The 22723-nt window shown below is 43.6% G+C and overlaps 1 protein-coding gene across 1 annotated transcript in view; it reads right to left on the bottom strand.

Annotated features, from left to right (window-relative positions):
- cnn3 (calponin 3) overlaps window positions 1-22723 on the bottom strand; it is a 53478-nt gene that overhangs the window by 5552 nt on the left and 25203 nt on the right. Inside the window, exons 2-5 of the mRNA XM_033028910.1 lie at window positions 11955-12076; window positions 7635-7701; window positions 5192-5329; window positions 150-266 (exon numbers count right to left, since the gene is read on the bottom strand). Of these exons, the coding sequence (XP_032884801.1) occupies window positions 150-266; window positions 5192-5329; window positions 7635-7701; window positions 11955-12076 (444 nt within the window). The remainder of the gene's footprint in view (window positions 1-149; window positions 267-5191; window positions 5330-7634; window positions 7702-11954; window positions 12077-22723) is intronic.

Raw genomic sequence — 22723 nt, 5'->3', positions numbered from 1 at the left:
AAATGCAGAAGATAGAAATTTACCCTTTGTCCAAATTACAAATGCAGAATGACGTTCCAATTTAAATCAAGGTGGGAACCTTAGGAATCAAGAAGGAAGCTTACATGTTGTAACCGTGTATAAAGTAATGGAACATCATTAATGAGTACCTGAAGTCCAATTACACTTTGTCCAGCCTTCAGCTTTTCTTCCTTGAAGTGCCTCACTTGCTTGTCTGCATATTTAACACCAATATCCGTTCTTGTGTGAAAGCCTTTAGTTTTTGCCTGGATAAAACAAAATAAAGTACATCAACACAGGAATACCAGCACACTAGGCCTGGATAGAGTGGATGTGGAGAGGATATTTCCACTAGTGGGAGAGTCTAGGACCAGAGATCATAGTCTCAGTATTAAAGGACTTTCCATTAGGAAGGAGATTAGGAGGAATTTCTTTAGATAGTGGTGAATCTGTGGAATCCATTGCCACAGAAGGCTGTGGAGGTCAAGTCAATGGATATTTTTAATGCAGCGATAGATTCTTAATTAGTACGGGTGTCAGTGGTTATGGAGAGAAGGCAGGAGAATGGGGTTAGGAGGGAGAGATAGACTGGCCATGATTGAATGACGGAGTAGGCTTGATGGGCCGAATGGCCCAATTCTGCTCCTATCACTTATGTGACAGAAACTAACAATTCGGGCAGTAATTCCTGTTCAAATAACAAGAAGCAATTTACAAAGATTTGGAGTTTGAACATGGAGACCAAAAGTCGAAATTAAAAAAAAAGACGTATCTTGAAAATCAATCGGTTCCCATGTAAGGAACTGTAAGTCAACTGTCAAAGCCACTCATGGTACACAGAGCCAGCCTTGTTTGTATTGGTTTGATGAAACAATGTTTTGGATCTCTCCAGCTGCGCTCTTAAACCTCAAAGACAACCTACCACTCCATCCCCCACCCACAATTTGGCACATTTGACTGTTAGACTGTGCTCCTACACCCTGCCTACAAGCAGAAACTCAAATGCAAGGATCTGGTGCAGAGAGGTGGGCAGTGCTGATCTGAGGAAACAGATGAGCTCTAATGCAACAGCTTCGAGTCAGTGACTGGAACACACTGAAGGATTCAACAGCCAATGGGTATGCCACTGTCATTGCAGACTTCATCAGTAAACGTGTAGAGAACTTTGTGCCAAAGTAATCAATCCCAGTGTTCCTCAACCAGAACACTTGTCGGGTGATCATGACTCCTTACAAGAAATCCAATTATGGCCTTCGCAAAGCCATCAGGGATACAAAGAGACAATACCAAGCTGAAGTTACAGACTAACCACATGGGCACCCGTTAATTGTAACAAACTATAATGGGCTACAACATGAAAAGGGCCCTTTGTGCACGTTCCCAATTATTAAATTGTTGCTTTTAAATTTATGAAATTCTATCCTTTAATTTTTCCACAGCATTTCAACTATTCGAAGGAGTATGCTAATGCTTTTGAACAAAACTCAAAAATGTCACTAGTTAAATTCATTTGTCTTATTTACCAATCTCTTTCATTTAAAAGTGTCTGTCTGACATTTAATGACATTCATCAGCCTCATCGTTATTAGCACAACCCCTAAATTTGGAATCTCCAAGTCTTTGAATGATTTTGCAGCCAATTGTAGAGTATTATCCAAAGACAAACAGTGATCGCCACACTGATCTATGTGAAGCAAGAGTTCCCTACTTTTCATCAATATGACTAACTTCCTAGAAATATCAAAGTTTTCAGCTTGTCATGGTTCATAAATCCTTAAGAGGTGAATACTTTTGGGACCACAAAAATGTCTTAGTTTAGTTTAGATACAGCACAGAAGCAGGCCCTTCGGCCCACCGGGTCCACGCCAACCAGTGATCCCTGCACATTAACACTATCCTACACCCACTAGGGACAACTTTTTAAATGTTACCAGGCCAATTAACCTACAAACCTGTACGACTTTGGAATGCGAGAGGAAACCGAAGATCTAGGAGAAAACCCACACACGTCACTGGGAGAACGTACAAACTCTGTGCAGACAGCCCCCATAATCAGGGTCGAACCCGGGTCTCCGGCACTGCATTCCCTGTAAGGCAGCAACTCTACCGCTGCGCCACTGACTTCTTGTATAACCTATTGGATTCAGCCATCATTTAGTTAATATTTCCAAGTATTACATTACAAAGCAACTCATAACAGCTAATAACCATCTACATCTAATCTGTCTGAGGGGAATTGTTGTGTATCCATTTTATCAAAAGCTTTACGCAAGCATAAACACTGGTTCAGAAATGGAAAGATTCGCCCACAAGGTCAAAATTCAACATTAAAAAGGTCTTTGAAGTAACTGAATGGAAACGCAAAAACAGCAGCAAGCCGCTTGTTCCTTCAACGCTGCACCAGTCATCACAACCATGACAGATCCTCTCCTATCCCAATCCGTTTGGATCCAGAAATCCATCTATCTCCATTTAAAAAACAATTCAGAGACTTAACCTCAGCAACTGTCTATGGCAGCAAATACCACAGGTCCATGACCAAAGTGAAGACATTTGTCCTCATCTCAGTCTTGACATTATACTTTTATTAAAAACATATACTTGGAATGCTGGAATTTTTTGGAATACGAATTTGAATGAGATTAATTAATTAACTAGATGGGCCAATTATACCCTTCACAATGTGCAGAGTAATAAAGTCACTCATGATTACTATAGTGCCCTTGCTGCATCTTAAATGTAATGACAGCAACGTTATTATATAGAGGCCTTTGGATAACTCACACAAAGGTCTTCCTCTCTTTTGTGTTTGTTCGCTCCATCCAAACTGATTGTGCATCTCTTCATTTTTGGAACCAATATCTTTTCTCAAATTGCACCGACATCATCCTTCACTAACAATGTCATCCCACCTCCTTTCCCTTGTTTGTCTATCTTTCACAAATGTTGAATATTCTTGGATATCTTGTCCCTAAAGACTAAGATGGCAGACTGATGCGCAATGTGAAGGGCAGTGGGAACATTTTTTTTTTTAAATGGGAAGCATCAAATATTTACATAGACAATAGATTCAGGAGTAGGCCATTCGGCCCTTCGAGCCAACACCGCCATTCAATATTAGGGCTGATCGTCCAAAATCAGTACCCCGTTCCTGCTTTCTCCCCCATATCCCTCGAGTCAGTTAGCCCCAAGAGCTATATCTAACTCTCTCTTGAAAACATCCAGTGAATTGGCCTCCACTGCCTTCTGTGCTTTATCACCCCAAAAGGCAAGCAGATTATTTTGGGTTAATGTGTTGCTATGTTACTTTTCCAATGAGCAGGTACGCCCTGTTCTTGGACTGCTTTACAGTTCGATGATTTTTTTAGTTCTCCTTATTGATATAAAGTGGTAGCATGACTGGAAAGTGAGCAGCCAAGTTGAGGGAGAGGGGAATCAGCAGAGATCAGTCAACTGATGAACGGCAGTGGATGCTCATTCCAGTGTCAAAAGCAGACAGCCCGTAACATTGTTTATTTAAACCAGGGTGATTGATTTGTGACGGTGCAAGTTTCAGTACTTTAGTAGCAGATACAGCTTCCATTCATTTCAATCCTTCAAGGCAGAGTCAAATTCTGCCGAGCAACAGCATTCACAATAGGAGCCTTCAATGTTCTGAAATATGTTTTGCAACTTCAAGTGTGGTAAAGATTACTTCCACAAATGGATTATAGAAGAATACAATCCGCAGCATTGTTTTCAGTGGGGAGGCTCAATCACTTACAATAACTTCTAAAAGCTCTATCCCGCAAGATTAGTTTTAGAAGAAAGCAAGCAGTCGTCTTTTCACGCCAGGTATGCCGTTTCTGTTAAGGTTGTGAAGAAAATAGGGCGTGGATAGGGTGAATGCATAATTCTCTCAGGGTGGATGAATTAAGAACTTGAGGGTGTAGGTTTAAGGTGAGCGAGGATAGGTGTAATAGCAGCCTGAATGGCAATTTCCTTCCACCCCCCTCCCCCCCTCCCCTCACCCCCAGGGGGAAATAAGCTACCAGAGGAAGTGTCAAGGCAGGCACAATAACATTTACAAAGGTACGTGGATAGGAAAGGTTTAGAGGGATACGAGCCAATTGAACACGAGTCGCATGGATGAGCACCTTAGTCAGAATGGACAAGTTGGGCTGAAGGGCCTGTTACTGTACTGTATGACTAGAACGTAATGCTAACCTCCGTGCATCTTCTAATCTCCTGTGCAGGAGGTTCAAACATTTTTGCAGAGCAGTCAATAAAATGTGGTAGACTGCACAGCACTTCGTTCTGTACATTGTCGACTTGAATTACACACAGGTTCAGCAATCACATTGCACCTCAGTCCCCCCCTGGCTCACCCAATGGATTACATATTTTGGAAGCAGAGCTAATAAATAAAAAAAATCTCACATTCATTTTTCATGACGTTGGTTGTGGGATAAGCACCAGACAGAAAAATGTGTCTCATACACACACACACCAACAACTTCACCCCAATAGAATACACATCCACCTGACCAGGTAAACCAGGTGCAATGCAATGTCCAGAAGACAACACCTTGTACAATACGGAATTAAAATCCCGGAGAAGGGATTGGCCTCTCAGTCAGTCAGTCAGTGTGGAAACAGGCCCTTCGACCAACTCGTCTACACCGACCCACACCACACTTCTGAGGCAAGTGACCAGAGTGCCATTGTCAAATGAAACAAAGTCTGCTTAAGTATGTACGTAACAAAAGTGCAAGATGCTTAATAATATCGGGGATAGACACAAAATGCTGGAATCGTAGAATCGGAGAGAAGGATGAATCACAGATGGGGAACAGCGACTCAAGTCAAGTCAAGTTTATTCGTCACATACACATACGAGATGTGCAGTGAAATGAAAAGTGGCAATGCTCGCGGAGTTTGTGCAAAAAGACAACAACCAAATAAATACAAACAGTGAGAGAGGATATGGTTGAACTCTCGTCGGAGAGAGGAGAAGAACGTCTTTAAAGTAGACATACCTTGAGGAGGTTTCACAGTTGAGTAGACAAAATGTGTAGGAAGGAACTGCAGATGCTGGTTTAAATTGAAGATAGACACAAAATGATGGAGTAGCTCAGCGGGACAGGCAGCATCTCTGGGGAGAATTGGGGGTGCATTATAGAACAACTCTGGAGAGGAAATTCACACTTACCAGGCTTGCGAGGGCCAAAAGTGTCGTCTGTACTTGAGTCAGGTTCCCATTTTCAAAAAGGTCATTTGCTTCAAAAATGTCATGTCGTCTCATCCCGTAACACTGCATGGCTCTAATAAAGTTACCGATATTCTCCAGCTGAAGACAGATGAACCAAGCAGTTAAGTGATGTACAGTAAATTATATGCTTCTTAGTGAAGTGCAGTTTTAGCAAGAGGACAGTTACTCCTCCTGGCTCTTTGAAAATGGGACAGTGAACTACACCAAATGACCAGTCTTTAGGCAAACGCAACTTGGAAAATTAAATTCTTCCCACAACAGAGTTTGTACGTTCTTCCCGTCACCTGCATGGATTTTCTCCCACACCCAGACACTTTTCACAGGTTTTTAGGTAAATTGGTTTGGGTGTGTGTGTGTGTGGGGGTGGTGTGTGTGTGTGTGTGTGTGTGTGTGTGTGTGTGTGTGTGGGTGTGGGTGGGTGTGGGTGTGGGTGTGGGTGTGGGTGTGGGTGTGGGTGTGGGTGTGGGTGGTGTGGGTGGTGTGGGCGGGGGTGGGGTGGGCGTGCGGGGGGTGTGCGTGCGGGGGGTGTGCGTGCGGGGGGTGTGCGTGTGTGTTTGGATCACTGGTGAGTGTGGGCACGGTGGGCCGAAGGGCCTGTTTCTGCGCTGTATCTCTAAACTCAGCTAAACAGACCTCTGGAGAGGTCAGCCAATTTCAGACAGTAACAACCTATAAACTGGTAGCATTGGACTGTCATCTGGAACCACAGGGAATTGTGAAGTAAACTTGCTTCCTGGTCCTATAGCTAACGTTAGCCCAGCAGCTGTGCAACAACTTTTAATTATGTCACTATGTCAAATAATTAAAAGTGAACCAATTTAAAGGGTGCAATAATGAAAATCCTGCCCAAGTGGCCATTTTAATCACCATTATTTGCAGGTTATTGAATCGCAAGACATTATCAGACTCAAACTATGGTGACTGTAATGTAAATATGTCATGAACACGCATTATGCCCAAGGTGCCAGATCATATACCCCGTCAGCTTTATAGATGGATAACAGGCAAGTCACTAAATACATCTGAAGTCCCAAGCCCCTGAATTAGCCAGTACAGATAAAACTAGAAACACTCATATCAGGCAGCATCTGAAGAGAGAGGAAATAAAGTTAATGCTTCATGTGAGACACCCTTTATCAGAACTGGAAAAGGGAGACTTGAACCTGAAACGTTATTGTTTTCTCTCTCCACCGATGCTGAACGAACAGACTCAAGTATGTATGTCATTTTAATTTAGATTTGTAACGTCAGCATTTAAAAAACATTTTCATTGTCAGGACACCACCAGTTAAAAACTGTTTAAAGAAAACCTTTGTCGTCATAGAATCTTACAGCACAGAATTATGTCTGTATGTTTCTATGCTTTGACTAATCAAGTGCCGGTGTAAATGTCCACCAAGGAGTGATCGTATCTGATACCACCCCCATGTCTGACAGCACATTTCAGATATCACCCATAAAAATAAGCTTTCCACTTAAATAGCCCTGAACAACTATCCCCTTGCATCTTTCACCTGTGCTCCTTAAAGATGGCAGCAGTGTACATTAGCAGTGCCGGTGGGCGGGCTGTGGGCTCACCTCCCATGTCTAGTTTTGAGAGATTCAGAGCGCGGAGCACCGAGTTCGCACCGACAAGTTCGCGCTGGCTACCCTGCGCACCCTAGGGACAACTTACGTTTATACCAAGCCAATTAACCTACAAACCTGTACGTCTTTGGAGTGTGGGAGAAAACTGGACATCCATACAGGTCGCAGGGAGAATGTACAAACTCTGTACAGACAGCACCCGTAGTCGGGACCGAACCCGGGTCACTGGCGCTGTCAGGCAACAACTATACCGCTGCACCACCAATGTCCTCGGAGGTACTCTGGGGGTTGCGAGGTCAGTTGCAGGAGACAGCCCAGGGCACGGAGGCTGTGAGAGTTGAGGGGACGGTGTGTCCGTGGGGCGACGAGTTGGCGGAGTGGGCCGCTCGAGGCCCTACATCAGGATGAGACGCAGCTTGCAGCAGCTAGGAGCGGGAATGGAGGACATCACTGACATCATTGCCAGGCGAAACCCTGGAACACCGACCCCGTGTCACCAGCAGCCAAGTTAAAACTCTAGATATCAGAACTTTGGAACTTGAACGATACAAGATGGTGCCAGAAACATGGCAACACATGTGTACTGCCTCAGTGGAAACTACTATTCTTACACTTGTACTTGGGTACTATTGTGCTTAATTACATAATTGTATGCATAAAATAAATGTCACTGTACCTCTGTACATGACAATAAAGTACCGTTGAACTCATTTTTGTTAACCTGCGGGGAAAAAAAGTGAGACAATCTACCCTTTCATCCATCTTGATTTTCTATAACTATCCGAGGTATTCTTACCTGATGCCAATTTAATTTGGAGTCGTTAACTTTCCTGATGGAATCAGGTTGTAGCTTGTTCATGAGCCTGGAAAAATAATGATCAGACATTAGTAGAATGGCTTCTAGACTTAGACCTTTAAGAAGCCGCAAAAGGTCCAGAACGACATTTTACGCGTTGAAATATCATCATTTCAATTTAACATCAAATCTTACATTCCAAAATACTGTTCTACAGGAAATTAAACTACACAAGTAATCACAGCTTTTATTAAAATGCATCAATTAGATAAAATACTGCCATCAATCAACTTTAGAAGCTGGCAGATATCTTTAAATGTTATTACATCTCTGGATTGGCATCTCGTACCAAACAGCCATTAACCAACATTGATTAAAAGTCAGACCTGGCCTAACCTCATCGTCTGTCGAAAATAAATAGTCGTTCAGTCATGTTTACGTAGGCTCCAAGCCTCATCATTCAAGCTCCCGCTTGCTCGACTTGTTGGCCGAGTTAATTTAACAAGCAGACTGCGAGGAAAATCGTCCAAAGGAGCCTTCGAAAAAGTTACCATCCAATCTCCATGGATGGGATTAATTAATTTCACAGTTGTTTTGTTCTGAAGTATTAAAATATCATCTCAACTTTTTATTTGCCCATAAAGAACTATATAGATTCATATAGTTTCCACTGAGGGAATTGAATTATCAATAAATGTGGATGTCATAATGGCTTCTTTGGGCACCAGAACATAGTCCAAGCCAACTTCACAGACAATAAACTCTTACATTCAGCAGCTGTGGACTTCCTGGCAAAAATCCATTTGAGACTGCAGTTTAGGGCAATATCTGCACAAAACCCTGTGTGGGGTAAAAAACTAAGACTTAAAAAAAAAAATTTCCACCTGAACTTCCGAGATGGCATTTGGCCCATTTCTTTGCTACCTTCCACATCTTTTTCACTACACTCTAGGGCACTTTACACAAACTTTCTTTGGAAACCATCTTCACTGTGGTAATGCGGTACCTCGTTGCACAGCAAGGTCCCAAGACAAGTAAAGCGCAAGGCAATCGTATCTTGGCTATGTTAAATGAAGAATGAAAATTGGCCAGGATGAAACAATGTCCCTTCCATAAGAGAGGGCAGATTGGGTCACAGTAACATCACATCCAAATGTTGCCACTTCCAACTCTGCAGTGGTTACTTAACACGGTTCTTTACAGCCGTGTCAGACTAGATTTGCATTTCAGGCTCTGGGAAAAAAAAAAATCTTTGAACCCACCTACTCCAAGGCAAGAGTACTCCCAATGAAGCCATAAGCTAACATTCGAGTATGCCTTTTATGGCAGGAAATAACAAAATCCCCAGAGCTGTAATTACCTTCACTACACAAATTAGGCATTCCAACTGGACCACTGACAGAGGAATGCCATAAAAAGTGTTGTGAAAATCCCGTGCCGTATCAGAATAGTCAGTTACCACAACCCGCGATAAAAAATTTGCGGATCAAATGCTGATTGATGCACAGTCATGCGTAACCACAAGAGGGCTTTGGAATCTCACGTTTAGAGAAGCAAAAAACGTAACTTAAATGGGAATAAAGTCAAGTATTTTGTCATCTGTTTAGACATCTAGAACTGCCTCGTTGCGAGGTGCTTGGTCACCATACAGTTTTGCAGCAGCTGCTTCATCAAAGCTGGCTTTTCCCCACTTACCTCAAGGCAACCATCTTTATGTGGCAAGACTCCTTCAAAAACCAACTCCATTGGGCGGCACAGCGGTAGAGATGCCGCCTTGCAGCGCTAGAGACCCAGGTTTGATCCCGACGACGGGTGCTGTCTGTGCAGAGTTTGTAAGTTATTTTTATGATGGCGTGGGTTTTCTCTGGGTGCTCCGGTTTCCTCCCACATTCCAAAGACTTGCGGGTTTGTAGGTTGATTGACTTCTGTAAGTTGTCCCTAGTGTGTAGAAAGAGCTAGTGTACGAGTGATCGCTGGTCGGTGTGGACTCAGTGGGCCGAAGAGCTCGTTTCCATGCCGTATCTAAACTTTCTTTGAACACGTCCTCGGCATGCAATGAACCAGGGCTAGTCTCAGCATGCCAATCCGCTTTAGCAAAGGTTGTAATGTTTCTGTTAGATTTATCAGGTCAGAATTTATAGTGCTTGTCATTAAACAGGAATTTTACCAAGCATGCAAGTACAGATGCTGCTTCGTATGTGATTTTAGTTTGAATACTTGCAACTTCCCCCACCCCCATTTTTAATACTAGAACCTTTGAAGAATCTGTCCCTCATGTTTTGAATGTCATTCCTAATGGACGAGTTGAATGTCATATTCTATGAATTTGTCTGTGCAGAAATGAGCGCAAAACATTGCCGAGGCAGAGTTTTGGCTTGTGTACTACCCATCCCATATTAAACTGCAATAGTCCTTCTGGAAAGGGTACTTCCAACAGTAGAGAGCATCAGGCTCAAGACCCAGTGAAGAGATGGGAATATTTCCCCCGAGTCAGCCTTGTGAGCAAGTTAGCGAGTGATGGTATTCTCCTCTTGGTGGCAGAGGTCACAGATTTGGGAGATGCAAGCAGAGTAACTGAGGTAGACTGTACATCACACCAAAGATCTTAGAGCGGAGCAAGATGGGTTACTCTCACGCAAACGTGTAACGGTCATGGGCAGATTCATGGGTGATTATAGGACCCATTTTAGCAGCCAGCTTGGTCCGCCATCTTGCTTCCGGCCAAAGATCGAATCTTTGTTTCCGCCTCCGCTCCCGTATCTTCGCTTTGGTCTTTGACTTGGGCGGGGAGAAGGCGTGCGCGGCCCGGGGAGAAGGAGTGTGCGGCCCTGGGCAGCGGGGAGAGGGGGTGCGCGGCCCGGGGCAGCGGGGAGAGGGGGTGCGCGGCCCTGGGCAGCGGGGAGAGGGGGTGCGCGGCCCGGGGAGAAGGAGTGTGCGGCCCGGGGCAGTGGGGAGAGAGGGTGCGCGGCCCGGGGAGAGGGGGTGCGCGGCCCGGGGAGAGGGGGTGCCGGGGGGGGGGGGGTTTGCAATGTTTCTTATTTAATGTCCCTTGTCTAGTCTGAAATAAAGTTCTTCATTGGATATAAAATCAGAAGAAATATAATTGTGTGTGTTATATGATTATATACATTTATATCACATTCATGTATGTGTGTTTATAAACATTTTACTCTTTAACAAGAATTAACAGAATTATGAACTAACAGAATTATGAATCTAACCCTATATCACACACAAAAACTTCCCCCGCAATGTCAATCACTCTGCGAGTCGGGTCGGTTCCGGTTCCTACAAAATCAACTCAAACACTGCTTGTGAGCCATTTAAAAATAAATGATTTAAAAAACATTAAAAAAGACAATTACCAGAGTCAAATTTTATTCTTGACAAGAAGTATGAACTGACAGAATTATGAATCTAACCCTATATCACACACACAAACTGTTGCCCCGCAACATTGATTACACTGCGAGTCGGGTAGGCTCCGGTTACTAAAATGGGCGGGGAAAAATGCCCAGGATCCCCTCCGTAGCGTACTACACGTCAGCCCATTGTATTTCGCAGGAGTGACCCATCTTGCTCCGCTCTAAGATCTTTGCATCACACAGCCATTTTAGTGGCAGGAATAAATGGCAGTGGAAGCAGTGCCAGGCAAGCAGGATACTGTGTTCTGGTGGCAGTCAAGCTCATTGTTAGACATACACTAATCCAGGTACGTAGAGAGTACTCCATCACAGTCATGAATTGTACCTTGTACCTTGGGGTGCCAGGAGGTTGATTACATGTTGCAGGATATTCAGTACTTGTGGAGAGCCCAGTCTGCCTTCTCGTCCACCATGGCCCTTGGAGCATGGGAGACACATCAATGGGAATGCCTCCGAATGTCAAAGATAGATGGATAGAATCTCCTGTTGGAGATAGTCATTGCCTGCCACATTTGCGGCATGAATATTTATTTCCATTTATCAACAAATGGCTGAATAAATGCTAGGTCTTGTTACACTAGATAAAGTACTTTAGTGGCCAGCAAAGACTTCAGGTCATCCAAGGACACACAAGACACTGTATAAAGCAAGTCATTTGATGGCGATGATTCCTTTGGAAGTGGTGTATTACCAAATTGAGGGAAGGCTAGACTAAAAATGTGTTTTGTGTGTTCCGTTGCTTTTTATTGTACGACTGACTTGGCAAATGAAATTCCTCGTATGTTGCAAAACATATTTGGCTAATAAAGTTATTATTGTCATTGTGAAAATGTGAAGCACAAGATTTGTAGAACAGAAAATGATCAAGAGTATCAAAGGACTCGCAGCTACTTACATGCACAGAATGACACCATCCTTGAGGCTGATTTGAAAGTTCTCACCCAGGCGCTTGCCTGTAACTTCTTCAATCCAGATTTTCAATTCCTCCTCCTTTTGAGGGTCATACTTCTGAAGAATCTGGAAGGAAACCAAACCATGATTTACCCACATTATCACATAATCTAGTCTACATCTCAAACGCACTGAGAATGATGACTCTGTCATGCTTCATCCTGAAAAATGAGCTTCCTGCAACACTTCAGGCTTCATCCTACAGAGAATTGCATTTTATTACCTTCATTACTTTACTCATGGTGAAAGAATGTCAGGACTAACTTGCACAAAGCCATTTCATCGGATATACTCAGATATATTCAGTCGAGAATTGGTGATTAAAGCTCCGAAAAGAATCCAAAGCTATTTAGACAAGGTTAGGTAGTGTCTGAGGAACCTTGGCATTAATGATCTTCACAGTTGCTTACTGAAAGCTTCCACTTTCAAATCATTGTTAAATAACTCAAGACTGTTAGAAATTTAAAAAAGGCACAAACTTTGGATTAAATTTCAAACTAAGTGGTGCTTGACTACTCCATTGTGACAATCTTCCCTTGTGTGTCTAGACCCTGCCCATGACTAATACAAGCGGTGTGCAGACTAGCTAGTCCTTGTGGATGCTGATTTTCTTGTTTTCAACACAAAGAGCAGATATTATCTAGAGCAAAGTTCTCTCACAGTCATTGAGTTTTCACAGAACCCTTTCTGGTAAAAATGTAAAACAGGAAATTTGTGGAAATGCCCATTTCAGGAGAGGGAATCCATTTTGTCAGTCTCTCTAATCCTTTATTCATGCATAACCCCGTTGCCAACCTTCAGCTGACCTCCAATATGTCCTATGTGCCTCAGAATGTCCTTACGCCCACAGAAGACTAAGGAAACTCAGCATGTCCCAAAATACTCTTACCAATTTCTATCATTGAAAGCATCCTATCTTGATACATCACAACTCAGTATGGCAACTGCTTTGCCCACACACAGCCTCAAACCAGCCTCCCCCAATCAACTTTACTGCCTCAGGAAAGCAGCTAACATTATCAAGGGCCACTCACATCTCAGGGACTCTCTATTTCCCCCCTATCCTGTCATGCAGAAAGCAAGCGCTACACTTCACGCTTCCTCGGCAAACTCCACCAGCATATTCAAGGATGAGTCTCATCCTGGTCACTCCCTCTTCTCAACCTCTCCCATCAGGCAAGAGTTACAGAAGTGTGAAAATGCATGCCTGCAGATTCAGGGACAGTTTCTTCCCAGCATATATCAGTGAACTGAACCATCCTAGCACCAACCAGAGAGCAGTCCTGACCTATCCACCTCATTGAAGGCCCTTGGAATATCTTTAATTGGACTTTACCTGAACTAAACATTATTCCCTTTATCCTGTATCTGTACACAGTGGACGACTTGATTGCAATCATGTGTAGTCTTTTCACTGACTGGATAGCACGCAACAAAAGCTTTTAACAGTACGTCGGTGCACATGCCAATAATAAACTAAAAGCTTGAAAGCATGTGCCACCAGTTTCAAGAAACAATTCTTCTCCGATGTTATTGGACTCTTGAACTGACCTCTCAAATGTCATGGATAAAACCCAATCTTCCAATCTGCCTCATTCCAATCCTTTCACGCGAAACCTGCACTTTCTCCGTAACTGTAAAACTATGTTTTGAACTCTGCTTATTTTCTCTTTTGCACTACCCAATACACTGGCGTATGGTATTATTTGCCTGCACAGCACAAAAAAGGTTTGTCCACTGTTTCTCAGCACACGTGACAATAATAAACCTAAACTAATACACGCAAGTTTATTCCCAGAAACTTAAGGGTCTAAAAGAGAAAGTAAGGTCTATAATACAAGTCAATACAACATCAAACTGTAAATGCCACAAATGTAAAGAAAGAATGGATGAGACAGCCCAAGGTAAAACACTTTAGCCATTTTGAACACCATGTTTAGCCTTGGACATGTCATGATAGTTCAATAGACTACTCCCTCACTAATACTACCACTCCATACATTTTTATAATTGAAATTAATTTGCATCAATAAAACACACTTGAGTCAATATCCAGGCCTCAAATATGCTGTGTTCAGCTGCTTTTAAATATTGCTTTCGCTGTAGTGACACAAAACATCTGAAGAGGCCACGGATCATTGAACGACTAATTAAAATAAATGTTTATGCATCTGATACTGAAATGCTTTTAAAAGCAGAGTGCGTCAAGAAGATAGACGTAAATCTTTCAGTAAAACCAGACACAGATAGTTGCTCTCGAGTTCTGTTCCTGAGAACTATCTGCAGACTGGTTTCCCCTGCAAGTCCAAAACAAATATTTTCCAGAGTAACCCACATCATATCCCTCTACTTACATTTGCTAGAATTCTTTCATTTAGTTTTAGAGATTTTTAGTGGAGATAGGCCTTTCAGCTCACCGACCAGTGATCAACGGACACTACTTTTATCCCACACACAAGGGACAATTTACAGAAGCCAATTAACCTACAAACCTGCACGTCTGTGGAATGTGCGAGTAAGCTGGAGCACCTGGATAAAACCCACGCGGTCACAGGGAGAACATACAAACTCCGTACAGTCAGCACCTGCGGTCAGGATCGAACCGGGGTCGCTGGCGCTGTAAGGCAGCAATTCCACCAGCTTTTTGTGTCTATTACAGTATTAAATGCAAGTCTTTTGACAGCCTGATGTTGACAATGATTAAACAGCTCAATTGCCAAACCAGAACTGTGAAGGGGGCGGGGGGAGAAATCCCATGAGTTTTATGCAACCGATAAAACATACCAGTGTTCACATTGTCACGGTGGAGGTACAACTAAGATCATTTCAAAGGATAGAAACCAGACTAAAATAATGAATGCTCAAATACTTCAGCAATAAGTAGAGCGATTTACTGGAATCAATTTACGACACAAGCTGAGCGGAACTTCAATGTCAAGAGCAGGTCTGGGTTTTCAGTTGCAAGGCTCATTGTTCAAACCACAATTCCCTTATGCTCTTCACAAAGTCTAGTCTCCTGACAACCTTGCAGCGGCAACATAATAGCTACAGCTGCGGGCTGACAATTCCAGGATTTCATCCTGGCCTTCCATGATGTCTGTGCGGAGTTTCATATTCTCCCTGTGACCACTTGTGCTTCCTTTGGAGTTTGAGATCCGGTTTCCTCTCAAATCCCAAAGATCCCATGCATTTTGATGGGCTAATTTATTACCATGGCCACTCCAAGCCAGTAGATGAATAGCAAAATCCAGGGCAGATTGATGGTAATGTGGAGAGAATAAAACGGGATTAATGTTGGTATCAGTCGGTTCATTATTCGTCATGTGTATCAAGATACAGCTTTTGTGCTCTATCCAATCAATCAATGCAAATGATACTATATACGAGTAGTGTCAAGCCACGTACAGTCAACAGCTACAGTGATGAGAAAAATGCCAGAGTGCAGAAGTAAATGGGCACTTGTCCATGACCTCTAAACTCTTTGTCGTTGTAACCCCCATGAACTCCCAAGTCAGTGAATACTTACAAATATATTCATGGCAGGTTCTGGCACTTTGTACCACCACACAAGCATCTCAATTCATCTCAAAATGCCCCAGAACTGCATGTTAACGGCTCACCCACCACTGATTCAGTACTTCTCCCAGGTTCTCCGCACTTGTTCTTCACCCTCTGTCTGACTTCTCAGCACAGTTTCCACGCATATTAAAAGAAGCCTGTAGTTTTCCCAGTTAGTTTGAAAGATCATTATGATTAAAATAACTGAACCTGGATCATGTCAATCCATATGCAGGCAGTAATGAGTGTTCCACTTGCATTTTCTTCACAAACACTGCAAGGCATCAGTCCATATATTTCCTGTAAGCTCCTTTATGCTGAACATTTCCACCTTCGTCTTTTCTGATTCCAAACACATGCCCCTTTGCCCATTTTTTTCCAAAATTGCCTCTAGTTTAATCTTTATCTAAATCACTTCCATTCTACTCCCAATACTCCCCAACACAAGGGTTTCGGCCCGAAACGTTGCCTATTTCCTTCGCTCCATAGATGCTGCCTGACCCGCTGAGTTTCTCCAACACTTTTGTCTACCTACAGCATATGAACATGGATGGATGGATGATCTGTTGATTACAGCACATGGATACAGAAGAGTCCCAACCTAAAACTTCACCTACCCATGTTCTCCAGGGAAGCTGCCTTATCTGCTGACTTACTCCAGCACTTTGTGTCTCATTTTGTCAACCAGCATCTGCAGTTGCTCGTTTCTACAGAATTACTGCGCTTGCATCTAAATTAGTTCTTCTAAGAGTAAGAGGATTCAGGGAAAGTTTGTTGTCCATTAATTATTCTCTGCTTGGTGTACAATTTACCCATTCTCTTATTTTCCCACCAGTGCCATGTAGAAATAGGGATTCATAATTTCATAAGTTATAGGAGCAGAATTAGGCCATTCGTCCCATCAAGTCTACTGCCATTCAATCAAGGCTGATCTATCTTTCCCTCTCAGCCCCATTCTCCTGCCTTCTCCCCATAACCCCTAACACCTTTACTAATCAAGAAGATTATGGGGAGAAAGCAGGAACCGGATACTGATTTTGGATGATCAGCCACATTCATATTGAATGGCGGTGCTGGCTCGAAGGGCCGAATGGCCTTCTCCTGCACCTCTTCTGTTTCTAAGATTCATCCTCCGTGCTGTGACCCACTGGACGTTTAAACGCATAAAAACTAAACCCACAGATGCATTTCTTGCTCCATCTCAAACTCCACAATCTTTCCGTATATTGCGAGACCCATATTGATCAATTTCAGATTTTTCTTAAAAACCGCTTAAACCACTGAGACACCACACGATGGGTCTCAAGCCCTTCAGTTTAACAGCTTTTTCAACTAAAATCCTGATTTACGACATGGCAAATTGGTGTGGAGCCATCCAGTTTGAACCACCACACACCAGATTCACTCAACTGATCTTTGCAAGGAGGATAAAAACAGGAATTTGCTGAAGCAACAATTCTTTTACAGAGACTATAAAAGCTGCAGAAGCAAAGATGACAAACGGTATGGTCAGACATTTGGTCTAGACCCAACAAAAATATTCGATAGATCACTACATTCTTGAAGGAACTTCACAACATCAGCTCTTTTTAATTATTCTGCTACAGTGGATCTGCACATATGTTCAGCAAAAGGTCCATTTAACATCAGAAATGTTAAAGTTAAAAAAACGAAGTCACTGCTTAGTTTTTAACATTTTTTAAGCAAACGTTAAGAATTAGGAGTTGCTTCCGTCAGTGTTATCTCAGTGTGCACCAAGACCCTTTGGAAATTAAAGATTTTTCACTATCGGAAAACAGACATCCAGACCAGACCACCCCACACATCGTGAATGACTGCCCACTGAGACTTTTCCCTGGGGGCATCGAAGCCATCCACCCAGTTACTGATGCTGTCCTGGCCTGGATGTCCACACATGATCTACAACTTTAGGCTGTGCACAGCATACGCAAGACGAAGACAACAGGTCTGTTTACAGTTTACATGCCCCCGGCCAACTTGCTGCTACTATAAAAAGGATAAACTAAGTACTTGAACCAATAAGTAGCACTGGCAGTTTGTCAGCATTTAACAAAAAAAAAAAACAATGGATTCTCTTCAGAAAGATGCAGAAAATAGATATTCAAGATTTCATTTCGCCAACCGAGTAATGCCCCTGTCCCACTTAGGAAACCTGAACGGAAACCTCTGGAGACTTTGCGCCCCACCCAAGGTTTCCGTGCGGTTCCCAGAGGTTTTTGTCAGTCTCCCTACCTGCTTCCACTACCTGCAACCTCCGGGAACTGCACGGAAACCTTGGGTGGGACGCGAAGTCTCCAGAGGTTTCCGTTCAGGTTTCCTAAGTGGGACAGGGGCATTAGATTTCACACAGTAAAGCAGTATCAACAAATTCCAAATTATTTCTGTAACGAATGTTGATTTATCATGAGGAGGAAACTCTTAATTAGGAATTATAGGTTTGCAAATACCCGAGGATAACAATAGCAAGTATTGCTAACTCTAACTCTGGAGTAACTCAGAGATGTTGCCTGACCAACTGAGTTACTCCAGCAACTTGTGTCCATCTTCAGGATGGAACAGCAACTGCAATTCCTTCCTATACAAGTATAAGAAGAACAGGTTCCATTACCAAGTGCATGTATTGTTAGCAATGGGAACGCAGCAATAAGAATTGTAAATATATCAAGGGCATTAGTAAAATTGCCAGACTACTAACGAAGGGACTTGGACCAAGTATTCAGAGGGAACGGTTCAAATCCGATCACAGCAACCACGGAATTTAAAATCCAGTCATTTGTTAGGCTTACGTTGGACTTTATTACTCAACATTGTGGCTTATGGTTTGCAGCCCAATCATTAAGGGTCTGGATTGTTTTAAAAACCCATCTGATTTTCACTTTAGAACCAGGCACTTCGGCCCACCAAGTCCACGCCGGCCAGTGATCCCCATACACTAACACTATCCTACAAACGAGGGACAAATTTCCAATTTTTACCAAAGCCAATTAACTTACAAACCTGTACACTGATACAAACTTCATACATTCAGTACCTGTAGTCAGGATCGAACCTGGGTCTCTGATGCTGTAAAACTACCGCTGCACCACTGTGCTGCCCTTGTGTCCGTAGAGACACCCTCCATCATTACTCAAAATTTTTTTTTTTTAAATTCAGGAGTAACTCAGCAAGTCAGGCAGCATCTGTGGAGGACACAGATAGGACAGTTTCCGGGTCCTGAACTGAAATGTCGCCTACCTATGTTCTCTTAGGATGTTGCTGAGTTATTCCAGCACTGTCTTTTGCTCAAGGTTCCAATATCTACAGTTCCTTATGTTTACCATCTTTACCCATTCAGGCCTATGTGCAACTTCAGACCCACAGCAATATTGTGGAATTGTAATTGTCTTCTCAAATGCCTCAGCAAGCAGCAAACTGAAAGGGCATTTATGGACAGGCATTAAATACCGGCCTTGCCCACATTCTAAATAGAATCTGTAATCGCAATGGTCAAAGGCATGCAAAGCCTCTCTTTCACCAAAGTCATTTTTCCTATAGCCAAATGGAAGATGCACTTGTTCCAGGCGACATCTTGCTGTCTGTTACCTACGAACCTCCAAGCCCACAAAAACATTGCCGTGAAGTCTTAATGTACTTTCTTGCTACTAACACATCTCTTTGTGGCTGGCTCTAACATTCAGTTCAACTGCAAATGTAAAATTCTCCTAACATTAGTCAGAGTGATATAGTATGGAAACAGGCCCTTCAGTCCAACTTGCCCACACCAGCCAACATGTCCCAGCTACACTAGTCCCACTTGCCTGCGTTCGGTCCATGCCCCTCCACACTCGTCCTATCCATGTACTTGTCTAACTGACTCTTAAACGTTGCGATAGTCCCAGCCTCAATTACCTCCTCTGGCAGCTTGTTCCATACACCCACCACCCTTTGTGTGAAAAGGTTACCCCTCAGATTCCTATTAACTCTTTTCCCCTTTACCTCATACCCATGTCCTCGATTCACCTACTCTGCAAGAGATTCTGTGCATCTACACGATCTATTCCTCTCATGATTTTATACACCTCTATAACATCAACCCTCCTGCACTCCAGGGAATAGTCCCAGCCTACACAACCTCTCTCTATACTTCAGACTCTCTAGTCCTGGCAACAGCCTCGTAAATCTTCTCTGTAACTTTTCCAGTTTGACATCTTTCCTGTAAACATAGAAACATAGAAATTAGGTGCAGGAGTAGGCCATTCGGCCCTTCGAGCCTGCACCGCCATTCAATATGATCATGGCTGATCATCCAACTCAGTATCCCATACCTGCCTTCTCTCCGTACCCTCTGATCCCCTTAGCCACAAGGGCCACATCTAACTCCCTCTTAAATATAGCCAATGAACTGGCCTCGACTACCCTCTGTGGCAGAGAGTTCCAGAGATTCACCACTCTCTGTGTGAAAAAAGTTCTTCTCATCTCGGTTTTAAAGGATTTCCCCCTTATCCTTAAGCTGTGACCCCTTGTCCTGGACTTCCCCAACATCGGGAGCAATCTTCCTGCATCTAGCCTGTCCAACCCCTTAAGAATTTTATAAGTTTCTATAAGATCCCCTCTCAATCTCCTAAATTCTAGAGAGTATAAACCAAGTCTATCCAGTCTTTCTTCATAAGACAGTCCTGACATCCCAGGAATCAGTCTGGTGAACCTTCTCTGCACTCCCTCTAGGGCAATAATGTCCTTCCTCAGATTTGGAGACCAAAACTGTACGCAATACTCCAGGTGTGGTCTCACCAAGACCCTGTACAACTGCAGTAGAACCTCCCTGCTCCTATACTCAAATCCTTTTGCTATGAAAGCTAACATACCATTCGCTTTCTTCACTGCCTGCTGCACCTGCATGCCTACTTTCAATGACTGGTGTACCATGACACCCAGGTCTCACTGCATCTCCCCTTTTCCTAGTCGGCCACCATTTAGATAATAGTCTGCTTTCCTGTTTTTGCCACCAAAATGGATAACCTCACATTTATCCACATTATACTGCATCTGCCAAACATTTGCCCACTCACCCAGCCTATCCAAGTCACCTTGCAGTCTCCTAGCATCCTCCTCACAGCTAACACTGCCCCCCAGCTTAGTGTCATCCGCAAACTTGGAGATATTGCCTTCAATTCCCTCATCCAGGTCATTAATATATATTGTAAATAGCTGGGGTCCCAGCACTGAGCCTTGCGGTACCCCACTAGTCACTGCCTGCCATTGTGAAAAGGACCCGTTTACTCCTACTCTTTGCTTCCTGTTTGCCAGCCAGTTCTCTATCCACATCAATACTGAACCCCCAATGCCGTGTGTTTTAAGTTTGTATACTAATCTCTTATGTGGGACCTTGTCGAAAGCCTTCTGGAAGTCCAGATACACCACATCCACTGGTTCTCCCCTATCCACGCTACTAGTTACATCCTCGAAAAATTCTATAAGATTCGTCAGACATGATTTACCTTTTGTAAATCCATGCTGACTTTGTCCAATTGTAACATGATGCCCAGAACCGAACACAAATACTTTCATTGTTCCCAACAAATAAACAAACCCAAATCATATCCCAGTTGCTACTTTACTGGAAAAGGATTTCAAAACCAGCCTAGACCAGTTTTAACCATGACACACAAAGGACAATGGACATTTATTGTCACGTACACCAATTGGTGTAGTGAAATTTGAGTTGCCATTTGCAGCACACCAATAAAAATAAAACACCACATTAAAGAAGAATTTAACAATAAACATAAAAACATCTCCACGCAATGGTTCCCACTGTGAGGGAAAGCAGCAAAGTCCAGTCCTCTTCCTCTTGTTCATCCGTGGTCAGGGCCTATTTGAGGCCTCCGCAGTCGCCACAACGGCGGCCCGATGTTTCAGGCCCTCTCGCCGGATGATGGAGCTCTGGCATCGGAAGAACACTCTTCAGCGACTTGGAGTGTCTGGAACGGCTGGTTCCTACCAGAGACCGCAGGTACCAAAGTCCACGCCGATGCTCCAACACTGGCGATCTCAGCGAAAGATCCCAGGCTCCACGGTGTTCAAAGTCAGTGCCACCCTGGAAGCTCTGCAGACCACACAGCTCCACGATGTTGGAGTCGGCGATCTCAGCACTCTGGAGCTTACCACATGGTGGACCTCAGTAAGGTTTCGCCCGCTCCGTGATGGTGCTTCAGCGCTGCGTCGCCGCCGAAGCTGAAGATTCTGGCCGGTCCCGGCAGGAAACGCCACTCCAGTCCAGGTGGTGAAATGCTATGGAGCAGGTAGCATGGGATTACATGGTACCCGTGGCGGGGGGGGAACGCCACTCCAGTCCAGGTGGTGAAATGCTATGGAGCAGGTAGCATGGGATTACATGGTACCCGTGGCGGGGGGGGAACTTCCCCCCCCGACCTGACGTGAAAGTTAAAGGATACATAAGCTTGCCAGCAAGCACCACCAGACAAAAATCTTCGACAGAAATCACTTAGTTATTTGACGTCTCATGTTTAGCAAGAAACACTGGCTTGCTCTCCCCCACGAGGTGGCAGCCTGGCTCCCAGTGCCCCAGGCATAAATCATAAACATTCTAAAATAACCAAAGTTAAAACACAAAACTATTAACACACATCATCTCCTTCAATCTTGCGTCAATTATCAAATCTGGATTTTCTTCACAAGGCAATAAACCGTCTTCACTCCCCCCCCCCCCCTCTCCCCCCTACACTGGACCACAACCCAGAGAAGAAAATGTACAGGCCAGTGCAGCAGATTCTGCAGCTCATAAGTTGTACAAGTGGTCATGCAATCTATGAGAAAAGACAATGTTATTCCAGTATCGCTATTGACCCAACTCTGGCCTGGGGTGATGTCCACACATTTGCTTCACACACAGGATATGAGATAGGCATCAGCAAATAAAACCCTGGCCCAGTTCCCCGCTTAACTACACCTGACAGAAATTCCAATAAAAAGTGGCTAGGTCAACCTTGTTCCATTACTAACGACCTTAATGTGCTAAATCGGCTTTGAGTGGTACATGCCTTGTTGCAACTTGCCCAACTGAGCTAGAAATCCACAGCCAAACAACATCAGGTGGAAATAAATAACAAGGAACTGCAGGTGCTGATTAATACC

This window comes from Amblyraja radiata, chromosome 10 (genome assembly GCF_010909765.2).
Source record: "Amblyraja radiata isolate CabotCenter1 chromosome 10, sAmbRad1.1.pri, whole genome shotgun sequence".
Lineage (NCBI taxonomy): Eukaryota > Metazoa > Chordata > Chondrichthyes > Rajiformes > Rajidae > Amblyraja > Amblyraja radiata.
This window is presented reverse-complemented; position numbering and strand designations above follow the sequence as displayed.